Raw genomic sequence first — 26,050 nt, 5'->3', positions numbered from 1 at the left:
CAACACTATTCTAAGAAGTATAACTTCATCCTAAATGTACCTCTGCAAGTTAATAGTTGTTTCTTTCCAGTAGAGCAAGCAAAATCTTTTTCCTAAGAATCAACACAAATCCAGCAGTGACAACTGTAATTGTAGCTTACACTTACTTTAAAGCACTCTGAAAGTTAACTATTTCTGTTAAAATAAAAATACATGCTATTTCTATCCCTTCTAGATCTTTTACAGTTTTAAGAAACCATTCTCTTTGATCTTATCTTTATCATTTAGGTACACTTGATGTACCTGTACACTTGAAGTACACTATCTTTGTGGAAGGAACCATATAATTTTTCTGCATACCACCTGTAACTGATAACCAAAACATGCTTATTCATCTATTCATTGTTTCAACTCACATACACTACTAAAATGCATTAAAATACGCATTACTAACCTAGGTAAGAGCAAAAGTTCAAAAAAAAAAAGACATGACTTCAGTCTCCGCTTCATTTAGGTACATAAAATCAATTATTTTATTTTTTTTTTAATATCGGGTCTGTATCATATTCTCTAGCATAATGACAGTAACAGGATTTCCTTCACAGAGGAAAATCACCAGGAAATAAGAAAGCTGTAACTGTTAAGAGATGGTCAAAATTTTCTTTTTCTGTATTTTTTTCTGAGATTTGCCAATAGAATACCCTGTTGTTTACCACCTGTGATAGTGAAGAACAGAAACTACTGCTAGAATCTGACCTTCTGAGCAGTTCAGAGATCCATGAACAGAAGCAAAATTAGACCCAAAGCTAACAGTGACATGAATAGCAATTATGTATGTTTACATGTTATATACATATACACACAGAAATTATATTGCATTATGTATACATGTTATTTATGTGTCTATAAAATAATATCATACATGTGTTCCTCATATAAAGGTTCCCTTCCAGTTTTCTTACACTTCTGTACAAATAAATGCTCTTGCAGCATTAGATATTTTGGTGTGAGCTTGTAGCATCAAGAATGCTGAATACCACTGCTATAAAAAGTTTGTTGGAAACTGGAGATACATGCTTTTTCTTTTTTGTCTTATGAAACCTCAAGGTCTTTTTTGCCATATCTTCGTAAGCATATTTATACTGACAAAAATACAGGCAGAAATTTCTGTTCATGCTACCTGCAGACAGCTTTACACATGAAGCACAAACTGTGCAGTAAGAGCTGCTTCTTTTCATACGCCATTGCAAAGGAAGAGTTAGTAAATCTGATTTAGAGAACCATAGGATGACCGCATGAAGGATCAGTAAGCACTAAAAGAGTGTTTGTGCTACATGATGGGAGAATACATTTCATCCTTTCATTTTTATCTAAATTCAGATGACAACTTGAATTGTAATTATTAAGCACTTAAAAGACTTGCTTTTTATGACTGCTTATGTAGAAGCAAAGTACTTGTAATGTCCAGGGTTAAGCTTAAAGGCTACAAAGTATCAGTTTAAACTTCTTCACAGAAGAACTGTCATAAGTCCTCAGCATATAAATGACAACAAAAATACAGAAGTCTTCTAAGCTCTGTCTAAATAGATTGGCTTTCCAACCAAATCACAAGTTAAAAAAAACAATAAAAGAGAATATTCCAACAAATCATCATAAACTGTCAGCTTACCATCCACAAGGGAGGGAATAGATCTTTCGTTGTCTGAATCTGAGAAAAGGATCAACTCCTCGTTAATGAAGTCATTGTAGGTCAAATGTTTTGTCGCTGGACCATATAAAAATTGCTGAAAAAAAACCACATACATTATTTACTCAATACAAACACCTTGTTGCATTTAAATCTCATCCACAAGATTTGTTACTATTGTTTAGGACTCACTTCAGGAAGGCCATGTAGCCAACGCTGTCGCCTGTCCTCCATGAAGTCTGTTAACCGTTCTTTTCGATCATCAATCTTCTTCTTACTGAACGCCTGAAAAAATTTCATAATATTGTAAGTGTAGATATGTTTGTATAAACATATAAACAGATATGTTTGTATAAACACCCAGAAACCAGAGCACAGAAAGTTCTGCTCGAATGTGCACAAGAACTTCTTTACAGGGAGGGTGACGGAGCACTGGACCAGGCTGCCCAGGGGGTTGTGGAGTCTGGAGATATTCAAGACCCGCCTGGACACCTACCTGTGCGACCTGGCGTAGGAAACTATCTGATCAAGTATTCAGTATTTAAATAGATAAACCATGTGATTAATGCTTACATTTATGCAGCAGTACTTGCTTGTGACCTATTGGACACTCCCGCAGAAGGCTTTTCTAACTCACACTGACAGCTTAACAAAATTGATGATTTATAAAGACTAAATGAGAATTTAGGCTAGCTGACAGTCTTTACAAATACAAGGCATCACTTTAAAACAACAGCTTATCACTATAAAATGACACAAAAATGTTCCGAAAGCCTGATCTGTTACAGAAGTAGAGTTCCCATCCAGTGAGTTTCTTCTCCAAAAAAAAGAAGAATGCATAAAGACTGAATATGCAGTTCAAGTAAAATTTTAACTACTTTGGGAAAATTCTGTGAGTTATTGAAGTACTACGTTTTTTATTATGGAGTAAAAGACAGAGATACCATCATTTCAAGCACTCTCCTGCATAAGAGAAAGGGATAAAGTAATATCACCCTGTTCAGCTTCAGCTTGGCTGCCTCTGTGAGCAAAGCTCAACAGTTTGAAAAGTCAGAATGTTAACAGTTTTTGGCTCAAAGCCTGCTCAGTGGCAGCCATCTGAGATATAACCTGCTCAGCAAGCTTTTGGAGTTAATGGTTAATTACCATGAGCGCAGTGGTAAGAGGATGGATGTGCTCTTCCTCCTGACGAGCAAGATGCAAGTACGAGCAAGATGCGAGTACCTCAACTGCTACTGTCACTGTGACAAACAGAACACGAGGCCCCTGGTAACTAGGGAGTGCCCCAACAAACAGGTGTTGCCCCGGTAACGGAAAGGATGCAATAGAGAGGATAAAATCCCAAGGAAGAGCAGGTACCCCTCTACCCAACTGCATATCAAATGAGATACCACTGACCAACTTGCTGCCTCCCTGCAGACCAACAAGATGCCGCTGGATCCCTGATGGGAACTATCCTTGCTCTATAAATCATTTGCTAGAATTTTTCTCTTTTCTCGCCAACTTTCCCATCTTCCCCACATCCTTTTGTTGCTTAGAACTTGTAATAAATCAATTGGAAAACACTGGCTTTGTTTGCTGTCTTCATCTTTTTCTGGGTATATATATGTGTGTATTGAACCATCTCTTCCAATAACTGGAGCGAGACACAGACCTCTGAAGGCTTCAGCTTAAGCTGTTGTACAAACATGGCTAAAATCCTACAGTTTTATTCTGGATCCTTTCCATGTGTCTATATAATTCCTAGACCAATTGAGTGACAAATGACCAGAAGCATTACTAGGAAAATAAGTCCTTATGAGCACGGAAGAATTTAGAATGTGAAATAATATTTTTCTTGTCATGAGATCTGGTAGGACCTACAATCTTAAACCCCATTATACTTGAAGTTGAGCTTAGGGCTTGGATTATAGCTTGCAGCAGCAAAAATATGGATGGGAATACAAATGAAGCTTCTGTTAACAGCATTAGGAGTAGTCAGCAGTTCTTCCCTGAGTAATAGATGACTAATTTCATACAGAATTGACAGGATATCATTTTAGACAATAAGTATCAGTCTTAACAGGTTATTTGGCCTCAGACATAATTTAAACTAATACCATTCTGTACATAAATAGGCCAACTTTATACAGCCCTGGCATATCATGTGCAGTTATACCTAGCCTCTGAAGATCAGACTGAAGACAAGCTGAAGAATGTAAAAAGTAGAACAGAGAGCAGAAGACTAGATCCTCTATAATGGTATGTAAGCACTTGGAAATTGTACTGATGAAAAATGAAAGCAAGTAATAACAACAAAGGTACTACAAAGAATTCTTAGTAGGAACAGAATCTGCCTCTAGGGCTAAGACTGGCATCAAAAGTGACTCCAGTCTTCACAACTTTAATTGCAACCGAATCCTGCTATGTTTCCTCGAAATATTCATTGAATGATAATTCTGGTGTATGTGAAAGTCCATTTGCAGAACTCAGATTCTTAATCAGGTTTTCCAGAGTCTCTTAAGGAACAGGGTTAAGGGAAGTCCTAGAGAGAGTTCAGTGGAGGGCCACAAAGATGACTAAGGGGCTGGGGCATCTCCTGTATGAGGAAATGATGAAAGATCTGGGACTGTTCAGACTGTAGAAGACTGAGAAGGGATTTTAGCAATGCTTGTTAATATCTAAAGGAAAGCTGCAAAGTAGATGTGGCCAGCCTCTTTTCAGTGATGCCCAGCAAGGGGGTAATGGACACAAACTGGAAAACAGAAAGTTGTGTACTACATGAGAAAAAAATATATATATATTTAACTTTGAGAGCATCAGAGCCCTGGAATAGGCTGACCACAGAGGTTGTCAGGTCACTTTCTCTAAAGACATCCAAAACCCACCTGAGTGCAATTCACTGTAGGGAATTTGCTTTAGCACAGGGTTAAGAATAGCTAATATTCAGAGGTCCCTTCCAACCCCTACATTTCTGTGATTCCATAGCAGACATGCAAACATACAGATTCCTTCCTATCTAGATGAACACACTTTTCTGAGATAGATAACTACATATATGAATTATATTTCAGTGCATCATGGACAGAAGTAAAGTGACAGGTACAAATAACATTTGATACATCAGGTTTTTTCCTTCAACAAAGCAGGCACCTACTGTTTTCTCACATTTTCTGTTAGTAAAAACATACTCTTTTATTGGATCCATAACATGTTGTTAAATGTTTCTGTATGACTTGCATTACATACATATATATATATCATTTCTGAATACAAGTATTTTCCCAATTTTCATTCCCTTCCTTACACCTTTCTCTTTTTAATAGCATCTAAAACTAAAACAGAAAATACATGAAAGATGAAAACAGTTTCATTCCAGACACTCCTGTCATTTGTCTTTCCTCAAGTTCTGTGAAACACAACTTCCTGGTGTACTGACTGAGTCCGTCGTGTCTATAGCATCTGAAAACAACTACCTAAAAGATTTCAGATTCAAATGTGCCAGACACATATGTGAATAAACACATGCCACACTGATAAATCTTCAAAGAATAAATCATCATCTGATCATATTTACTCAGAAACAAAAATCAGGTCCCCTAAGCAGCTGTGAGACATCATTTGTTTGAGCTCTATTGCCTTTCTCAGAGCACTCTTTTGTGTGTTCTGACTCTAAAAGCAACTTTGAATGTAGTGTTCCTTGATCTTCACACCACACGAAAATGATAGAAGGCAGTATTAATTTTGTAGCATGGATAAAGGCTCTTATTCCAAAATCTGAAATATTTACCTTTTTTTTTTTTTTTTCTTGCAACAGTGTTTGTTTGTTTGTTTGTTTTAGTTATGGCAAGAAAAGCTGATAAGATTTCTTTGTGTGCCATTTTCAGTGAACACTGGAAAATAAAATATATCATAGAGAATTACTTCTATACATTCTCACCAGTGTAATGGCAGCATCATCTTCAGGACCAGCATATCGAAATAAGATTCAATGTCTCTCCATGTCAGCAAAATATTCTTTTGCTTCTTTAGCAGGGCTGGTACCCAAACCTGTACAACAGAATACAGCAGTTACTCCATGCTTTTCAATTTGAATTAATTTAACTTAAGAATTAAGTTTTAACCTTTTACCGCTTGTATATTTAAGCTTTAACATTTTATCCCTTAAATAATACAATTACAGAAGAAACTGTCGTGAACACAGCTACAAATAAAGCTTTGTAACATTAATTTACTAAGTATTTTTAGATCCACAAGGTTAATTTATTTATTTTTAAACAAACCTTTGTAATATTTTATCTTCCATGCTTTATGATTTTCCGTATGTTTCTTCCACTCGTCAAATTCAGGAATACTATAGAATGAAAGTTCTTGCTTATTTTTGCTTGCCTTTAAAAAAAAAAAAATCAAAACAAAAAGAACACAAATCAACTTTTCTGTTTCACTGTACATAAAAAATAAAATTTCATTAACAGAACGCATACCTTTACAATAGGTGTGATGAAAACCATGTTTCAACAGTGATGGCCAATTGTGATGAATAAAGTTGATCAACAAGCCTTTTATGTGAGATCCATCCTGATCCTAAATTAGACATGCAAATATGAAGTTATCTCATAAAATGTCAGATCCCACAAAGCCACACACACCACAAGACCAAAACAAGAGAGCTAATGAATGAAGAATTCTAGTTGCAAGGATAAACAGATCACACTGGCCAGGATACACCAAAACAATATTTGCTGACAGAAAACAAAGAAGGGAATAATTAGGTTTAATTTGGATTCTGAACTAAACTTTAGAATAAAATAGACACTTATGGGCATGGTCCCTTAGCTAACAAATAGCTCTTCCAAACCACATGCACAGCTGTGACTTACAGAGTTCTTTGCCTAAGACATGTTTTATCTGAGAACTAGACAGCACTCCTGGCCAACCCAGAGCTAAATCCATGGGAAAAAAACAGGCCTGGCTCACACTTCTCATTAGTAATAAAATGTTTGATAGCTTGACCACTTAAAGAAAACAAAAACAAAAGGAAATGAAACAAAAAACATAAATAAAGCATTCATCATTATCTAAAGCATGGGATAACTAGACTTTTACAAATCAAAACAACAGACACACACTTCATGAGAATGCATAAAAATAACTGTCTTCATTCTTATCACTCCCAGGCTACCTAGCATTGTAACTTCATCTACTGTTCAATTTTATAAGTATTTTCAACATATTTTTGATTGATCAGAAGCATTCTTGTTGATACGTGTTTTTATTATTGCATTGCTTATGATTTATGTTTGGCTTCTCTGCTACAGCGCAGCAGAGTGCTGCAGCAAAACACATTTTAAGAAGCCCTCTATATTAAAACCTGTGAAATTCAGACTAACCTGATCTGTCATTATCATAATTTTTCCATATCTCAGACTTTTTAGAGATTCTGGGTCTTCATAGCTTTTCTTGTATTGCAGTCCAACTATTTTGATGATGTTGTTGATTTCTGCGTTTTCCATTATCTGTATGAAAGTTACCTTTTGTGGTTAATACAAAAAGCAGAAATTCAGAAACATCCCAATCTTTTTAATACAGGCTTTATAACTATTTTATCTAAGTAACCCTACCTCAAAATCATAACTGTTCCACCCCTAAACCCTTGCAGTCTCATGCATACAAGTATTTCTTCTGTATATGCACATCCCTGAGACTATACCACTAGCTTTCTCCTCCACAGTTCCAGCACTTTGGGTTCAGAAGGCAGAGAGAAATGTGGATATAAGCAAAAAGTCATCTCACAAAACTGCCTTCTCTTTCCATAATTTCTTTAGGGATCTACAACAAAACTCTCAATAGAGAGAAAACATGGAAGGCAGAAGAATCAAACAATTAATAGTGCTACTGCCTCATGTTGGAAGTCAATGAAATTACTTGTCAATAATTATCGTATTTATAAAGTGTTCATACAAGCTGTTAGTCATAGCATAGAAGTTTATCATCTCAGCATTCACTTAATAATTCCAGCTCAGGATTTTATCACAGGCTTCAAAGTAATTGGTCCTTTACAAAATCCTGGCCACAAAATTTTCATGACAAAATAAAAATGAAAATGCAACAATGTGCCCTTTGAAATAATAATCACAACATATCCACTCGTCAGCTAAAATGAACTGACAAGGCTACTTACCTGTTTGTGAGAAGCTTCTCGAACATTGAGAATTTTACCCCTGAGTGGGAATACTCCGTATCTGTCTCGGCCAATAACACCTAAGCCAGAGACAGCTAAAGATTTGGCAGTCTCCTTCTGTTAGTATTAGTGTGCAGTCCAAGGAATGTTTGCCACCTGTATTTTAGGAAGAAGTAGAAGCAAAGCAGAAATACAGAAAGCTTAGTGTTTCAGTTCAAATGATGGGAATACAATTGAGCCAGTCATGAATATTATTCCTAAACTGCATGGTAGATAATTTAAATTATTTTCTATTTTAAGGATGACTTGCCATACTACTAAAATTATACTTCAGGAAGGAGTATCTCTGCCCTTAGCAACACACAAAAGATCACTCTGGAACAAGGAGCAAATTGAAATGCACTGGCATGTCTTATGTAGTGGTCCCAACAAATCTACACAGAAAAAAAAATTACAGTAACAAGAAAAACACCACCAACAACTACAACCAGATTGTTTCTGTACCGTTACTATTTCACAAACTATCTGAAAATTACTCACACACATACTTCATGCATATCTGAGATATATGTGGGAATTATTTCACCTCCTGAATTTGCTCTTTCCTCACACTATGCACTTTTGTTTGTTTGTTTGTTTTTTGTTTTAGTATTCTGCAGAGGCTGAAGCCAGGAAACTATAAAAACAAGTTTGGAGTTTGGCAGGAAAGCTCAAGTTCAGAACACTGTAGCTTATTATATATTCTCAGAAATAAGTATTAATTGCTAGTGCAATTCTGAGCCTCTAAAACTTTGTAATAAAAACAATTCACCACTTTCAACTATACAGAACTTACATTCATGATCTTTGGTCACCTAAATTAGACATATACCTTAATTTAATCTAAATTATACATATATTCACATTCTGTCAAAAGCGATAATTATGATGCCACCAACAAAGTGGAATCAAAACAGAATATACGCATGAACCTTTTTCCCCCTAAAAGAATTGCCAACAACAAATGTGATTATCATCCAGGTGCGCCATGTTATGAAATTACATGATCATTAGTGGTCAATTTCATGAAAGCACTATGTGTTCTTTCTGGTGTTTTTCTGGACACATATCTAAAAATATAACAGAACTTCAGAGAAAGATTAAGCTTTCAGTCAGGTACAGTTAATACATTCACTGCGATAAGTTTTTAAGAGCAGAGCAACTGACACATCCTCAGTCACACTGAAGGAGTCAATCCTCAGCACCATGCTCCACCTTTCTCAACAACAGCAGCTTTTTAAGGAGCTTAGATCTTGTACAAAAGAAAAACTTCCTATTTCCAAAGCAAAAAAGTGGCCCATAGGGCATCTTCTATCTTCAAAAAGAAAGTTCTTAAGAACTTTTACTAATTGTAGCATGACAGTCCTCTGTTCTAAAAGTCTTCTGCCAGTATATGCAACGTTTCAGAGAGTCACGCCAAGTCATGACAACACACCTTATTTAGGGACTGAACATCCCCCTGTCTTGTGTGTTCACTCCTGAATGTGAAATGCCTTCGGTATGAGAAATTTAATATGTCCTAGATCTTCAATAAATCAATACCTGGTTAAGACTCCCTAGGAGACATAAAATTCCTGCTCCACAGCTAAGAACAAGTAAGCAAGAGAGAAATGTCTGAGTAAAAGGTATCCAACTTTTTGGTGTCTGATGTTTTTGTTTTAAAAACCACAACTTGAAAATTCATGCTCTTTCAATATATAGCTGTGTTGCTATTTTCATTCTGCTCTGCTAATTCTCTAATGAAAAAAAAAAAGATGGCATTCCTAATATAAAACTCATCATCATTCTTTAACTCTAGCACTACAAGGTTCAGAAAACTAGTTTAAGAACTATGAAGATTTTTTATTAGAAAATATACATACATATAAGAAATATAGACAGGTTTAAAACAATAATGTCTGTGAAAAGCAAAAGATGGTAAAAATAAGTGTTCTTACCTGCATCATTAGCATCATCCAGTTTTGGAATGGCTATATCGGTGTTGCACTGATGTTATTAGAGAGTCCAAGCATTGTTGTGCTTCTGGTGTTAATTGTCTTTTAGAAGTTAGATCTGGGTCTCCTTTGAGTAGTTTGAATAAAGGATGCAGCTCTTGAGTAGCAATTCCCAAAAGTGGCTGCAACCAATTGATGGTTCCTAATAACTTTTGCAGATTGTTTAATGTCTGTATGTGATGTACCATTTTGAGGATCTGTGGCTGATACAACACAGGAAAGGCTTGCAATGTGTCAGCATCACCCCTTAATATTGCTTCTTTTCTGCAGTGCTCTAAAACACCGCGGTTCGCTGTAGAAAAATGTGTCGTTCCTGCTCCCTTCAAATTATCATCAGCAAGGGATGCGTCTGATTCGCCTTCTGGATCTGCTGGACCGGGGTCACAACGATCCCCTGGTTTCGGTCTGTCCTTATTTTTAACCACGTTACACGCGGTCCGCACAGACGCAGCCGCGCACGACGAGGGGGGGGGCGGAGGGCGAAAGCGCAGAGAACGTCGTGGGCGGAGCAGAGGGTGGGGGCGCGGCGAGCGACGTAGGCGGACCGAAGGGCAGGGGCCCGGCGAGCGTCGAAGGCGGAGCGGGGGGCGGCAGCGGCCCGACTAACGGCGTAGGCGGGGCGATGGGCGGGGGCGCTGTAGAGGGCGGTAACGCGGCGAGACACGTGGGCGGGGCGAAGGGCGGGAGCTGCGCGACGAACGTGTGGGGGAGAGCGAACGGCGGGAGCGCGAGGGGGGGCGGGTGCGATTTTTCTTCTCCCCGAATCGGGGGGGGGGGGGGGGGGGGGGTCGGAGCCGCCGATCGGATCCGGGCAGGGGCCGCTTCCCGCAGCGAGAGGCAGCGGCGGGGGTGGGACGGAGGGTGGCAGGGAACGGTCGGAAGAAATTCTTCCTTGTCGAAATTGCTTAAGCCCTTCCATTATCCGGCTCCAAACGGGGAACAGCTTAGCAACCTTAGCAGCCGTTCTGTCTTTAGCGAGAGAAGCCTCGTAGAGTTTTGAGCCGATTTTGTCCCAAAGTTCCCCATCGAGAGAGAACTCGGTTTTCGGGAATTCAGGGACATTTTTGCTTATCCATTGAAGAAGAGTACCTAATGCTGAAGTAGACACAGGCTTATCCTGAAACTCTAACACTGACCGTACTACTTGGAGATTTCCTTGTTGCTCCTTCCTTAGTGAGCTCCCCACAGTTCCCGACTGCCCACCTTCTGTCCTGCACAACGGGGCGGGCGCGCGCCAAACAGTCTCTCAGAAGTTCAGTCGGGCGACGCTGCCGGACCGGGCTCGCTCAGCCGCGGCTTGATTTGCTCCACGCAGTGGGCGCCATTTGCAGCGTTTGGGGCACGGACTCAGATGTGAACGATCCAAATCGTTTATTACAAGTTCTCACATCCCTTATATACCTTCACAAGTTGTTGTTTTCTCACTTTCCCATCTGCCCTTATAACTTTCCCATCCGCCCTTATAACTTTCCCAACCACCCTTACATGTCAACAAAGCATTCTACAAAACACTTTTCAACTGTCCATGCAGGCACATATCCAATCAGAGCTGTGAGACCCTTCTTTTCCTTCCAGAGGTATCCTTGGTTCTCATGCTGTTTATCTTGCTCCACAGCTGCTGCTCTGAACAGCTTTTCTTGTATTCCCACAATGGTATTGCAAGATATAGCCCAAACCCAATGTCGATTAACTCTAGTTCTGTTTATCTGTTAGTCATTCTTTGATGGCCACTGATCTGTAAGTGGGAGAAGAGTCCTGAGTGGAAGGATAATCTCCTGTGCCAATTAGGGATCTGGAAGTGTTGGAAGCCACAGTTTCCAGTGGGGAGGCTAAGACAGAGTTGCTCAAACCACTGTTGGAAGCATACAGTGGAGAATATAACCACTGCTTTTGACAGATGAAATACATGACTGCAGCCTTTGTGATGAGTGTCTGTCCAATCTGCCACCTGAAACAACAGTGTGGCACTTGGTAATTGTGCAGACTATCCAAAAATCTGGCACAAGTGCTGAGAGGCTTAAGGTCACCACCTCTCTGAATGACTGTGAGTGATAATGCAGAAGGCCCAGAGAAGGAAGAGGCAAATGTGGAGTAAAGGATTCCAGCATTCTGTCTCCGAGGAAGAGATAAAAATAGAGCAATTAGGGATGAAAAGGGTTTTTCAATGTTGCAAATATTAAAATGACTGCTCTCCTGCCACTCATTCAGGAAAACAGGATATTCATCATAAGAAAATAAGCATATAACACAGGAAAAAGCGAAGTCTTAGAATCATAGAATCACAAAGATTTGGAAAGACTTACAAGACCATCCAGTCCAGCTGTCCACTTATCACCAATAGGTCTCACTAAACCATGACCCTCAACTCAACATCTAAATATCCCCTGAACACTTCCAGGGTCGGTGACTCCACCTCCTCCCTTGGCAAACGTCCTGGCTACTTCCTTTGAAAAGTCCCTTGGAAGCCCGGCAGCATCAGAGACCGCCGTGCAGCACCACACCGTGGCCGTCAGGTGGCAATGCACCTCTGGAACAAGCCCAGTCGAAGCGGGGCTGCGTCGTGTTACGGGAAGGACGAACTGAATTGCTGGCATTCTGCAGACAAAAGCACAGACTTCGTTCCATGCAGACCGCTGTGTGAGAACAAGAGAAAAAGAGGTAAAAACAGGAAGATGGGAATGTGCCTTGTTTTCAAATGAGCTGCTGCAGTGCTTGCAAGGACAGAGCTTCGCTGTCATTCAGAACTTCACTGCCACCTTTTCCTTTGCATTCTGCATGTTATTCATGGCCTTTGCATCGTGTGGCATTTTGCTAATGTGTGCTAAGACATCACCTTCAGAAAAATTCTCCCATGAGAATTTGAAACAAACAAACAAACAAACCAAAAAGCAACTCGTAGGAATAACATATATTGAATTGGGAGTGCTCATTTTCAGTGCAGAAACTGGATAAGGTTGCCACATGACACATCCCTGATGCTTCAGGTTTATGTAAAGAAAAGATGGGAAGCTCTCCTCGCACATTCAGCACTTCCATGTGTAAGACCAGATCACTGCTTCAGCCTGTTACAGGCTGAATACCAAAACCAATAGGCTCCATGTGTGTTTTGTGACATGAAATCCTTATGAGACAGCAGGAGTCACAAAATCCTACCCACAGCTTCCACTGTGTCTTAATTGCAAAGGATGAGGCAAGTGCTGCATGACTAGGCACAGCTAGAAATCGATCAAGCCTGTTCTATAGTAGCTGATTGGATTCTTATTTCATGCCACAGATTTAGACCTACTTAGAGGGTTACATGTGTATTTTACTCATAACAAATGAAATATTCACATAGTTCTCCAAATGAACAAGGTGCTCTAGAGCAGTGGTCTCAAAGCACATATTGATCATGTGCCCTTATTTATTAAAAATTTAAGAGTAAACAATCCCACAGTATTTATTTACAAATCATATACACATAGTACTAGACTAATATATTATAGAAATTATATATAATAGCACAAAAATAGAAATTGGCATTTAAATGTTTTTGAATGGTAAAAAAGTCTTTTCCTCCAGTACCACAATGGATTATCTGCAGCACTTCTGGGAGTACTGCTTCAGAGACCACCATCTAGAGACAAAAGCTGTGAGGTTTGGTACCCCCTGCAACATAATGAGGACAAAAGATGCTTCTGTTCTGATTGATATAGGATATGAGATCTCTCCTTTTCCTAAAAGAGTAGATGGAGCATGAAGCATCCATCTAACCTGCTTTATATAGGTGGGTGGCTATAAGTGTTTATAGGTAAACAGGACTTAGAAAGTTACTGCAAGTCTAGCACCTAATTGTTGATTAGCTCCTGAGAGCATACAGCAAATGACAGTCAAAAAGTTGTGCAGTTTCATACAAATGTCTTTTAATAGCATTTTGGAAAATACTTCAAATTGAAATTTGCTGCTGAAGTGCTTTTAGAAACAAAAGAATTAGGTAAAATTAAAAAAAAAAAAACAACAAAAAACAGATTCATAGCCCAAATGTGACATTTATGTGTTATTAAGTGATCCCTTTATCCCAAAATACAAAAAATTGCCATCTGAGCCCTACTGTCACCAGCCAGATTAGCAGTAGGGCCCTTCCCAGACCCAGCACCAACTGTGGATAATTGTATCTTTTGGGCCCCAAATTTAGTTTAAAACTTAAATTCAGCCAAACTGTCATTTATCCAAGCATCTGCTTCTAGACCTGTCTCCACCTAGTTTTCCTTGTAACAAATGTTATTCCCACTTCTAACATCAGTCCTAAACCAGTAATGCCTAGAAATAGTAGAAGAACCCCACCTCACCACAACCTGCCTTCAGGTAGTTGTACAGGGCAATAAGGTCACCCATAAGCCTCCTCTTCTCCAGACTGAACAATCTCAGCTCCCACAGCCACTTTGCATCAGTCTTGTGCTCCAGACCTCTCACCAGCTTCACTGTCACTCTCTGAACATGCTCCAGAATCTCAGTGTCTTTCTTGTTATGAAGGGCCCAAAACTGAACACAGTACTTTAGGCATGGCCTTGCCATGGCTGAGTACAGAGGGATGATGAGTTCCCTGCTTCTTTTGGCAACACAATTTCTGTTACAAGTCAGGATGCCATTGGCCTTCTTGCCAACTGGTACACTGATGGCTCATGTTCAGCTGAGTGTCAACAAATGCCCCCAGGTCCATTTCCTCTACACAGTCTTCCAGCCACTCTGCTCCAAGCCTATAGTATTACCTAAGCACTGTCATGGGCAAAGTGCAGTACCCAGCACTTGGTCTTCCTGACAACTTGGTATCATCTACAAACTTACTGAGGGTGCACTCAATCCCTTCATTGAGGTCATCTTTAAAGATATTGGACAGGACAGGCCCAATACTGACTCCTGGGTGCACCACCTGTGATCAGTCACCAGCTGGATGTGACTCCATTTACCACCACTCTCTGGTCTTGGCCCTCCAACCATTTTTTACCCAGCAAAGAGTGTACCTGACAAAGCCATGGGCTGCCAGCTTCTCCAAGATCATAGAAGGAGATGAGGTTGTCTCCGTTAGAATTCATCAGTGTTTTTAATTCAGAAGTCTGCTTTAGAAAATCTAATCTTACATTCCCTGTTGGGAGTTTAGTGAATGAGCTGAAGGAAACTGGTTGGTTTTCTAATTAATTCTAAATGCAATCACCTTCATTTTGGAACTGAACTATCTTCTATAATATTCTTAGTCCAGCAGCAGTTCCAGTTCTGAGTTCTTGGTTCCCAGATTTATTAGCTGAAGGGATGTTAAGAACAGGGGAGATGAGTTTGTTACAGTTTCATGCCAAGTTACTTTACATTCAGACAGGAGTGTATGTTACCTAAATACTGGGATAATGCTTCATGACCTAAAAGAAATATGGGTCTTTACATAAGTTGCTCTGTGAGGCTCTCCCACATGTGTCCTCACCAGCTCTGTACAAATATTCTCGTCAATTTTGAGTAAAATGATGGAGGGAACTGAGCTCAATTTCAGAAATGAACCCTATACACTTTTTTGGTGTTGTCTGGAAAAGTTACCCCATCTGCAATCACAGATGTCGGTTTGCTTCTGGGGCTTCTAGGCAATGGGACAGATGCAGTTGGCAGAGGTGGGTGAAGGCTGTCAGTGGGGAAGACAGACAAGCAATCACGTCTAGGCAGCCTTTGTCCAACTGGCCCCAGGTGCCATCAATTGTCTAGGCGCTGATTTTCCTGATCTTCTTGACTAAAAAATGTAGGATGCACACTGAGAGGTCTCTAGAACATGAGTGATACTCATTTGTACTGGCCAACCCACAGACTTCAGGACTGCAATTGTATTTCTTTCTGACACATGGGAAGCTGGGGAAATTAAAACATCACTGGCCACTACCCACAGCCACTCTCCTCCCCACAGCTATGTTTCAGAAGCTTTTTATCCTGTCAAATTATAATATACTTTGAGATCCTTGTGTGCTTACTTTTATTCCTACCCTGTGGCATTCCATGTGCTCCTGAACCTTCTCTTTCAGCTTGCTAGTGGCAAGCCACTTGATATTACTAATGCTCATAGGCCTGAAGTAATATATTGAATTATGCATATGTTTACTTACATTCTTTCTTTACATTATTGCTTTTGGAGATTGCTTTTGAATACTAGCTGGAAAGGTTCTCAATGAGCTGATCTCTCTAACAAGCACAATAAGACCTAAACATTCAGTAAACAATTTTCTTGTGTCACTTGAGATAGAAGAATGCTCAAATTTGGCAGTTGTATCAACAGCTAATTTGAAGAAGTGCCAAGCAGCAGTCAATGAATCCACTTAAGTTTCAAGCACCAAAGCAGTGTATTTTAAGTGCTGCATTGCTCCAAACAGATATACCTAAAACTAAACCAAATCCTTCTGCTTAGGATTCTCTAAATACATTCTTCTCAGTTTTCCTGAGCATTGCACCCTGTCCAATAGGAATGTAACATTTGCACAAAAGATGGTATTTGCATTTCTTTTAGTGTAATTCAAGAATACTGGCACCTGCTTTGGGAGAGAGAAATCTGTTTGCAAATTCCTCAGTAATTAAATGTCCATGGAGTTAAAGAAAAGGAGAATCTGTCTTTGCCAAGCTGTGGTTAAGGCACTTACTCTGGAAATTAGCTTCAAACCCTTATTTCAATGGTTATTATTATTATTTTTTTTTTGATACCTGACAATCTGGGGAGATGTTTCCATTCGCTTCGCCCCTACTTCATAGATTGGCATCACCAGGAAGACAGGGCACCTGCAGGCTGAGAAAATGTGAATAACAGAATCACAGAATCGTAAAGGCTGGAAGAGACCTCTAGAGATCATTTAGTCCAACCTCACTGCCTAAGCAGGTTCCCTAGACCAGGTTGCATAAGTAGGTGTCCAGACGGGTCTTAACTATCTCCAGAGAAGGAGACTCCACAATTACTCTGGGCAACCTGTTAAAGTGCTCTGTCACCTTTACTGTGAAGTTCTTCCTATGCTTCAGTTTGAGACTGTTTCCTCTTGTCCTATCACCACACACTACTGAAGAGTCTGCACTCACCCCTTTGCCTCCCACACCTTAGATATTTGTAGACATTGATCAGATCCCCTCTCAGTCTTTTCTCAAGGATGAACAGCCCCAGGTCACAGAATCACAGAATTGTAGGGGTTGGAAGGGACCTCTAGAGATCATCGAGTCCAACCCCCCTGCCAAAGCAGGCTCCCTGCACCAGGTCACACAGGTAGACGTCCAGGCGTGTCTTGAATATCTCCAGAGAAGGAGACTCCACCACCTCCCTGGGCAGCCTGTTCCAGTGCTCCGTCACCCTCACTGTAAAGAAGTTCTTGCGCACATTCGTGCAGAACTTCCTATGCTGAAGTTTCAGCCCATTTCCCTAGTCCTGTCCCCACGCACTACTGAAAACAGACCAGCCTCGCCACTATGGCTCCCACACTTCAGGTATTTATAAACCTGGATCAAATGCCCTCTCAGCCTTTTTTTCTCAAGGCTAAACAGACCCAGTTCCCTAAGTCTCTCCTCATAGGGGAGATGCTCCAGGCCCTTCACCATCTTTGTGGCCCTCTGCTGGACTCTTTCTAAGAGATCTCTGTCTTTTTTGTACTGGGGAGCCCAGAACTGGACACAGTATTCCAGATGAGGCCTCACCAGGGCAGAGTAGAGGGGGAGGATCACCTCACTCGACCTGCTGGACACGCTCTTTTTAATGCACCCCAGTATGCCATTGGCCTTTTTGGCTACAAGGGCGCACTGCTGGCTCATGGCCAACCTGTTGTCCACCAGGACGCCCAGGTCCCTCTCAGCAGAGCTCCTCTCCAGCAGGTCTTCCCCCAGCCTATACCGGGTCACTCATCCTTTGCTCATGAGAGGTTTTTCAGGTCCTTTATCATCTTTGTAGCCCTCTGCTGGACTCTTGCCAGGAGATCCCTGTCTTTTTGTTGAGGTGAGGCCTCAACAGGGCAGTACAGAGGGGGAGGACCACCTCTCTTGACCTGCTTGACACACTCCTGTTAATGCACTCCAGGATGTCATTGGCCTTCTTTTCCACCAGGGCACACTGCTGGCTCATAGCCAACCTGTTGTCCACCAGGACCCCCAGGTCCTTCTCTGCACAGAGCTGCTCTCCAGCAGGTCATCCCCCAACCTGTAGTGGTACATGCAGTTACTCGTCCCCAGGTGCAAGACTCTACACTTGCTCTTGTTAAACCTCATCTGGTTCCACTCTGACCAACTTTCCAGCCTTTCCAGGTCTTGCTGAATGGCAATGTAGCCTTCTGGTGTGTCAGCCATTCCTCCCAGCTTTTTATCATCAGCAGACTTGATGAGGGTGGACACTATCCCCTCATCAAGGTCATTGATGAAGATGTTGAACAAGATCAGACCCAACACCAGCCTCTGGAGAACATCAGTGGATATAGGCCTCCAACTGGACTCCACACTGCCCATCACAACCCTCTGAGCTTGACCAGTCAGCCAGTTCTCAACCCACCTCACCATTCACCCATCTATCCCACACTTGTTCATCTTCATTCTGAGAATGTGGTGGGAGACAGAATCAAATGCCTTGCTGAAATCAAGTCAGACTACATCCACTGCTCTCCACCCATCCACCCATCCAGCTCCGAAATCATAGAAGGCCACCAGGTTGGTTGAGCATGACCTCTCCCTGGTGAATTCATGCTGATGACCTTCTTCTCTTCCAGTTGCTTGGAGATGGCATCTAGAACAAGCTGTTCCATCACCTTTCCAGGGAAAGAGGTGAGATGGGCAGGCCTGCAGTTTCCCAGATCCTCCTTCTTGCCCTTTTTGAAGACCAGAGTGCCATTGGCTACCCTCCAGTCTTCAGACACCTCTCCCATTCTCCAAGACCTCTCAAAGATGATAGAGAGTAATTTGGCAGTCACCTCAGCTCCCTCAGCCCACTTGGATGCAACCCAATGGGGCCCGTGGATTTACCCTGCTGTTGCCAAGAAGCTCTCAGACCATCTCTTCCCTCACAAAGCAAAGCCTTTCATTCCCCAGACTTTCTCACCAGGGTTCAGGATTCCTGAGTGGGAGTGTTTTCAGTTATGTCTTTGCAAAGAAGGTCTTCATCTTCTTGGCATCTGCTGTTGCCAGAACACCCCCTCATTTATTAGGGGGCCCATATTTTCCCTAGTCTTCCTTTTACTGTTGATATACTGAAAAGAAGACTTTCTTCATACCCTTTATCTCCTTCACCAGATTCATTCCAGGCAGGCTTTAGCCTTCCTATTACATCCCTGCAGGCCCTGACAGCCTCCTTATATTCTTCTCAAGTGGTCAGATCCTTTTTCCACATTTCATGGATCTTCTTCTTCCCTTTGAGTTTATGCATGAGCTCCTTGCTCCTCCATACAGACCTCCTGCCACCCTTCCCTGATTTCTTACTCATAGGGTCACACTGATCCTGAGCTTGGAAGAAGTGTTGTTTAAATGCTGACCAGATCTCACGGGTACCCTTACCTTCTAACACCCTAGCCCATGGGATAGCTCCAAGTAGGTCCCAAAGCAGAAAGAGTCATATAATTAAACCCTGCAAATATAAATGAAGTATTTCTAAGACCTTCTGTGGTCTTGATTTTAACAGCTGATGGCTGCTTACCTCTCCTAGGCTGTAGAGTTGATTCAGTGCTGACATTGCTAGATATTTTTAGGGATTATTCCTTTTGCAGACAGAAGTGACAAAATAATTTGCCTGCTATAAGCATACTGGCTTTTTCAGCAGCCAGCTAACAGCTCCAACATCCTGTGGGCTCTGAGACAGAAGCAAGGTATCTGTGAGAACAGTTAATCAATTATGAATTACTGCAGGAACTTAGCCACTAAATGACAGAATGAAGAATCTAGCTAAATCTGTTATGTGAAAATAAATAAGTATACATATGTACCTGCTGATGCCAGTGGGATTTTTGCTACCTTGAAGAGTAATGATAGTGCTCTGTCTTAATGTGTAAAAAAGTAAACTTCTCCATCCTGTCATCCTAGCATGATTGCAAAGAGAGGTACAAGTAACCAGGCAGTCCTGAGGTTGCAATCTGCCATCAGCTGTCTGAAAGTTTCTATTCTTTTACTTTATTGCTTATCCCTTGGGAGTGGAGAATTCAACCTTAAACAGAGCGTGGTCTGCTGATAACAAGCATGTTATTCTTATTTGTTTGTATCAGGCATTGCAGGAGGGTGCTCTTTGAGTGGCTGTGATTAAAACTGTAAGCCTACAGTAGGAGTGAAACTTCTGAAATACCTCAGAGAGGCACATTTTTGGCACAACTCTACTGAGGAAAGTGAAGCTATGTAAGCTGTACCAGTAGAGAATTAGGACTTAGGAACTTTCCTGAAAGAGGCGGTAATAACTTCAAAATGATGCGGACAAAATGTGAAGACTAAAGGTTTTAAGAGGATTGAAATGAAGATGGCACAGGGACACCTAAAAGAGCTAGAGAAATTCACTGACTATATCCACACACAGTTTGGAACCCAACATTTGGTGGTGCAGGAAGTGGTGTAGCATTTTAACGGCACTATGTTGCAGCATGTGAGCGCAAAAATACTGATGCATCAGAGTTTTTCAGACATCTAGAATTAAAGCAAAGGATTATAATTCCAAAGACAAATGAACTGCTAAAGACAAATGTACTTTTTAAATTTGCAATGGCTTGCAAAGTGCAGAATTCTGAGGACCATTTTGTTTGACTCATTTGTTTCAGAACAGGATGGCAACGTGGAGGCACCATTGCGGGGCCACACAGACCGAACACCATGCTGCAGACACTCCTCTGCCCCCATGCCAAGGTGTACGAGTCTGAAGGATGCAGCTGGGTTAAATCTGTCAGCAGAACCCACAACGCTCGGACCCCAGACGTAAGTGACACCGCGCCCTACAACGAACACCACGGCCCTCCAGGACTGCCTGAGTATCCATAGGCGGGACCTGGGGGGGAGGGGGCAGTGGGGGTGACGTGCACAACGTCATTCATGTGCGCCGCAGCTGGGCTGGATGGCGGCGTGCACTCCGTGGAAAGCCTGGTAGGTAGAACTGCGGTTGTCGGGCAGTCAAGCTCTCGGCAGGGGGAGGTAAGGGGGTGTGTTGATAGCGGTTGTTAGCAATTGTCTGTCCCGCGTGTTCCGACCTTCCTTCGCTGTCAGCCCTCTGTCCGGTGCCCTCGCTGCGGGAGTAGCGCGGTGCTCTGCCGGGGTCCGAACCCCGCTCCGTGGGGCCGCAGACCTTGTCCCACAGCCTGCTGATGGGTCGGTCTGCGCAAGGCGCTGCTGGAAGTCTGGAAGGCTAAGTTGCCGCCTCAGCTTCTTGAGTAAACTTGTCTACAGTAAACAGGAGAGCAGTGTAAATGCACAGTAAGAAACGATATGCAGTCAGCAGTAAGCTCTAGGCTTTTGCTGTTATTGACTTTATTTGCTGTTCTCGTTAAAAGCTGTTTATGCATCTTGAGTCCATGCCCTTGTAAGACTTTGCTGTTAAGTGTAACTTCCTGAAAGAACTTGACATGTGATTATATTAAAGCTCTTGAGGTGATTAACAGGTTCTGTTCACTGGCTTCTTCTAATGCTTGGAAACATGGAAGGTAAAACTCGTATCTTAATAAATGGTATTTTGTAATTTATCTGAAGGTTTTTGTGTTATGTAAATCAGTTTAAAAGTAATGCCTCCTTCTTATTTGCATGGAAATGACAACAAAAAACAGAATAACACTGATAGAACGAATTGTCAGCTACAACGTGCTCTATTTCAGCATTGTCACTACCATTAGTTATGCATTTTTGCCAGTGATGAACAAGAGCTGAAACGTGTAGATGTGGTGCTGAGGAACATGGCTTAGTGGGCAGTACGCTAATAGGTGGACAGTTAGACTAGATAATCTTAGTTGGCTTTTTCAGCTTTAATGATTTTATGTTGCATTTATGAAAATATGCACCAGCAGGGGTGACCTGCTGTTGCTGCTTATGTAACACACCTCCCACCACTGTGCTTATGTCCAGACTTGGTCTCTGTAAATGTTCAACAAGCATCAATGAATGTTAGTGGGTGATTTTTCTTCTGTATGGAGGAATTCATTGATGCTTTTTTTGTTTGTTTAATAGGCACTTCCATGTCAGATGCCATTTTGTCACACTACCCATATGCTGCCATCTGTTGCACGGCAGCAAAACGTGGCAGAATATTGGTGGGAATGCTCAGCCTCTACTGCCATACCACCATCATCTGCCAGTGATGTCATGGGCCTGCATAATAAAATAGGAGGAATTACTTTTGGAGCAACCCATGTAGTTGTGTGTATTATTTCCTTCACTCACGATACAGTTGAGTTTTACAGGTCATGCTGAGTTACAGGACTGGTCTGTGAGTGTCAACATTGGGAAGAGAAGATTATTTTCCAGATTTTTGAAACATAACAATCAATCTTTCATGTTGTAGGTGGTATTTATAAATGGCAGCTGCATTGTGTTAGGAACAGTCATACCATATTACAGCACAAGTCTAATTTGGACACATTTTCATTTGCATGGCCTGTCTTTGGAAAAGCAGATCCTTTTTCTTGCGTGTATAGAGTAGAAATAAAATCCAAGATAATTTTGCACCTCTGTAATGCTCATCAGCATCTCCATAGAACCTTGCCATCTCTGAGGTTTAAAAGGGGCCTCAACACCATCTGGTCCATGCCCTAGCTCAAACATGGGCTCAGTAGGTTCCTTAGGACTGTCCTTCAAATCATTTTTAAAGATAAAAATCAAAAACATAATCCATACAGAAATGGGTTCTTTCAAAATGCAGATTCTTTCAAAACGTTGCAGATTTATGGGTAGGTACTGGTGGAATGTTTACATGTATGTTTGGGCTTTGCTTAACAGTGTAGATATTTGGTTACTGCTGTAGTTCAGGGAGCTGGATGAAGGCTCAGAGTGTTTGCAGGAAATATTGGGATGCTCTTTCTAGCTCATCTTCTGTAAATAAGTTGTGCTTCTGCCTCGAGCATTGAACAAGTTTGTGTTTTGTCTTTGGGAGTGGGTATTCTTGTGAAGGAACCTTTCTGATTTTCAAATCTTATTTGAACTGGAGTATATATATATATATATATATATATATTTTCTTGTAGTTTCAACTCACGGGGAACAGCTTCCTCTACTTGTAACTTGTGGCTACTCATTGCAGCTATAGTTCACTGACTGAGAAAGAGCAGCAGTTAACAGAATTAAACTATCACTTCAGAGTCTCATTCCCACGTGTACTGATTTTTCTCGTGACTATCTCTGAAGTTCTCAAACTCTTTTCTATGGAAAAGTTTACAGTAGCAAGTCCTTCTGTAAGGTTGTCTTAACCTTGCTTTCAACTATGAAGGAGCTCCTGTCAGCCTTAAAAAGGCTTAGTTAGTTGTGTTAGGTACTTGGAAGAAAATCAAGTTCAAAATTACTTTGAACTATATATATATTAATATTTACAGAGTAAAATTACTGTTGATGCCAGTGTTCAGGATTGACTTCTGGGTAAGATCTTTAAGTATTATGTTACGTAAGATATTTATAAAACTGGATTTGGAAGAAACTTCCATTAGAACTTTTCAAAATAGATTTAGGGCTTATTTAAATGTGTAGCACCTGGATATTGGCCTGGGGCATGCAAGGGAGGTATGGTGCTGAAATACTTTCTACACCTTTTGGAGAATATGAGGCATACATAATACAAACAAGTTGATGCCAGTTTTTCAGAGATGCTTATTTGCAGCCCAGAATGTTAGCTCCAGCTACTGGTGAGGCCACAGTGAGCCAGGCTGAGGCCTGGGATATGTGAGCGTAAGGGTACTCATCTCTGTTGATGTTTTCTTTAGACATCTCTTCAAACAGATGTGGCATAAACTGCCAGGGTTTGTCTGATGGTCCTTAGCTTTTAGGCACCTATTTCTATTATTTCTGTTTAATTGCTTTAAATGTCTATTATTTCAGGGAGTGAGTTGGTGTGCTGTACAGTAAACACAAAATCTGATTTAGAAATGGCCTCTGTCTTGAGGTGATTGCCTGCTACTTGTGGTGGTGTTTGTGTATAAGCAACATTTGTGCAACTGATTTTGCCCAATTAAAATACTGTAATTCTCTTGACTTTTCTGTCATGCAGACCTTTCTTTCATTAATTTGTGCTCTCTCAGAGTTTGGAAATATATGAAACTTAACAGCTACAGTTGTGCTTTGAGATAAGAGGTATCTCACATCATTTACAAAAGAGATTCCATATTTGGCATAGTCATATGTTTTGCCTTGAAGACTTAGGAAATATTGTTTTGCGCTTCTCTTTCACTGAAGTGTGTTAACTAGAAGGGGAGGTTGAAGGAGCTTGGCTCGTTTATTTTGGAGAAGAATGGCTCTGGGGAGACCTCACCGCGACCTTCCAGTACTTGAAGGGAGCTTGTAAGCAGGAGGGAACTGACTTTTTACATGATCTGACTAATAGCACAAGGGGGAATGACTTTAAACCGAAAGAGGAGAAATTTAGGTTAGACATGAGGAAGAAATTTTTTACTCAGAGCAGCGAGGCACTGGCTTAGGCTGCCTGAGAAGCTGTGGATGCCCCATCCCTGAAGATGGGCAATGGATGGGAAGGATGCCACCTGCATGAGATACAAGCAGGTGGACAAGCTGCTCAGTCTGGTGGTGGAGTTTAGGGAGGAAGTAGAGAGATTAAGAACTATCAGAGAGTGCGAGCAGGAGATTGACTAGTGGTGTGCCTCTAAACAAGAAAGACACGGAGATCGTACCCCCCAAACTGTGGTGGACTCTCTCCCTTGCCATAGTCAAACCAAGAGAGACAACTTGAGAGGAGAGGAGGAGTGGCAGTGGGCCCCAGCACGGCAGCTTGGGAAACCCCCATCCCAACCTACCTTGGTTTTTTAGGTGGCTCTATGTAATAGGTTTGAAGCATTGAAACTGGAGAGTGAGGTGGCTGAGGATGAGGTGGGAAGACTGCCTCCTCCAAGCTTTTTTAACATGATGCGGTCAGCTCTGTGCTTAAAGACTGCATCTTCCAGTAAAGAAAGGAGGAATCATAGGTGATTTCCTTCTAAGAGGAACAGAGGGCCCAATATGTTGGCCTGCCTCTACCTGTAGAGAGGTGTGCTGCTTCCCTGGGGCCCAGGTCAGGGTTATTTCTAGGAAACTTCCTAGTCAGATCCGCCCCTCTGGTTGTTATCCTCTATTGGTAGTTCAGGTCAGAAGTGATGAGGTCACTGACAGAAGCCTGAGAACTATAAAAAATGATTTTAGTGTACTGGGGGGGTTAGTTGATGGAGCAGACATACAAGTAGTATTTGCCTTTATTCCTGCAGTGGCAGGGAAGAACACTGAGACAACCAGGAAAGCCCATCTTATAAACACATGGCTGAGAGGCTGATGCAAACACAAGAATTTTGGGTTTTTTGATCATGGGATGGTCTACTTGGCACCTGGCCTGAGGTCTGCCAATGGGTATCACCTTTCTTAAAGGGAGAAATGGATCCTTGCCCAGGAGCTGGCAGAACTTGTAGAGAGGGCTTTAAACTGGATATGAATGGGAAGGGGTTAAAGCCAGGCCCACTAGAGATGAGCCTGGGGGAGCGGTAATGGGATTAGGGGTGAGGTGAGGGGCTCAGCTGAAGTGCATCTACACCAGTGCATGCAGCACGGGCAAAAAACAAGAAGAGTTGGAAGCCATCGTGCAGCATGCTAATTGTGACCTAGTTGTGATTACAGAATCATGGTGGGACTGTTCCCATGACTGGACTGCTGCAATGGATGGCGACCAAATCTTTGGGAAGGATAAACAAGGAAGAACGGGTGGCAGTGTGGCTATCTATGTTAGAGAGTGCTTTGATGTTACTGAGCTTGTGGCTGGGGATGCTAAGTTTGAATCCCTATGGGTGAAGATCAGGGGAGGGACTAACAAGGGAGACGTCTTGGTGGGTGTATGCTACAGACTGCCGAACCAGGATGAAGAGACAGATGAGGTGTTCAATGAGCAGCTGGCAGAAGCTGTGAGATTGCCAGCCCTTGTCCTCATGGGGGATTTCAACTTCCCTGGCATATGCTGAGAATACAGCACAGTGTGGAAGAAGCAGGCTAGGAGGTTTCTGGAGTGTATGGAGGATAATTTTCTGATGCAGCTGA

General features: G+C 41.6%; 2 protein-coding genes across 5 annotated transcripts in view; one reads left to right on the top strand and one right to left on the bottom strand.

Annotated features, from left to right (window-relative positions):
* Positions 1-18,334, bottom strand: part of LOC140264552 (DNA topoisomerase 2-beta-like) — a 34,030-nt gene extending 15,696 nt beyond the window's left edge. Inside the window, 15 exon segments of the mRNA XM_072360406.1 lie at positions 1,649-1,763; positions 1,859-1,951; positions 5,586-5,695; positions 5,929-6,034; positions 6,130-6,151; positions 6,153-6,229; positions 7,036-7,161; positions 7,827-7,935; positions 7,937-7,982; positions 9,803-9,851; positions 10,218-10,954; positions 12,273-12,492; positions 15,856-15,937; positions 16,565-16,646; positions 18,121-18,334. Of these exon segments, the coding sequence (XP_072216507.1) occupies positions 1,649-1,763; positions 1,859-1,951; positions 5,586-5,695; positions 5,929-6,034; positions 6,130-6,151; positions 6,153-6,229; positions 7,036-7,161; positions 7,827-7,935; positions 7,937-7,982; positions 9,803-9,851; positions 10,218-10,954; positions 12,273-12,492; positions 15,856-15,937; positions 16,565-16,646; positions 18,121-18,334 (2,188 nt within the window).
* Positions 9,871-26,050, top strand: part of AOPEP (aminopeptidase O (putative)) — a 175,551-nt gene continuing 159,371 nt past the window's right edge. For 2 of the 4 annotated variants that reach the window (XM_072359395.1, XM_072359394.1), the window contains exon 1: positions 20,875-20,932. The gene's annotated coding sequence lies outside the window, so the exon portion shown is untranslated. Of the gene's footprint in view, positions 10,470-12,257; positions 12,518-20,613; positions 20,768-20,874; positions 20,933-26,050 lie in introns of those variants that run through there. The other 2 variants (XM_072359393.1, XM_072359396.1) reach the window with 2 other exon arrangements.

This window comes from Excalfactoria chinensis, chromosome Z (genome assembly GCF_039878825.1).
Source record: "Excalfactoria chinensis isolate bCotChi1 chromosome Z, bCotChi1.hap2, whole genome shotgun sequence".
NCBI lineage: Eukaryota > Metazoa > Chordata > Aves > Galliformes > Phasianidae > Excalfactoria > Excalfactoria chinensis.
The sequence above is the reverse complement of the archived record's forward strand: the minus strand, read 5'-3'. Positions and strand labels throughout refer to the sequence as shown.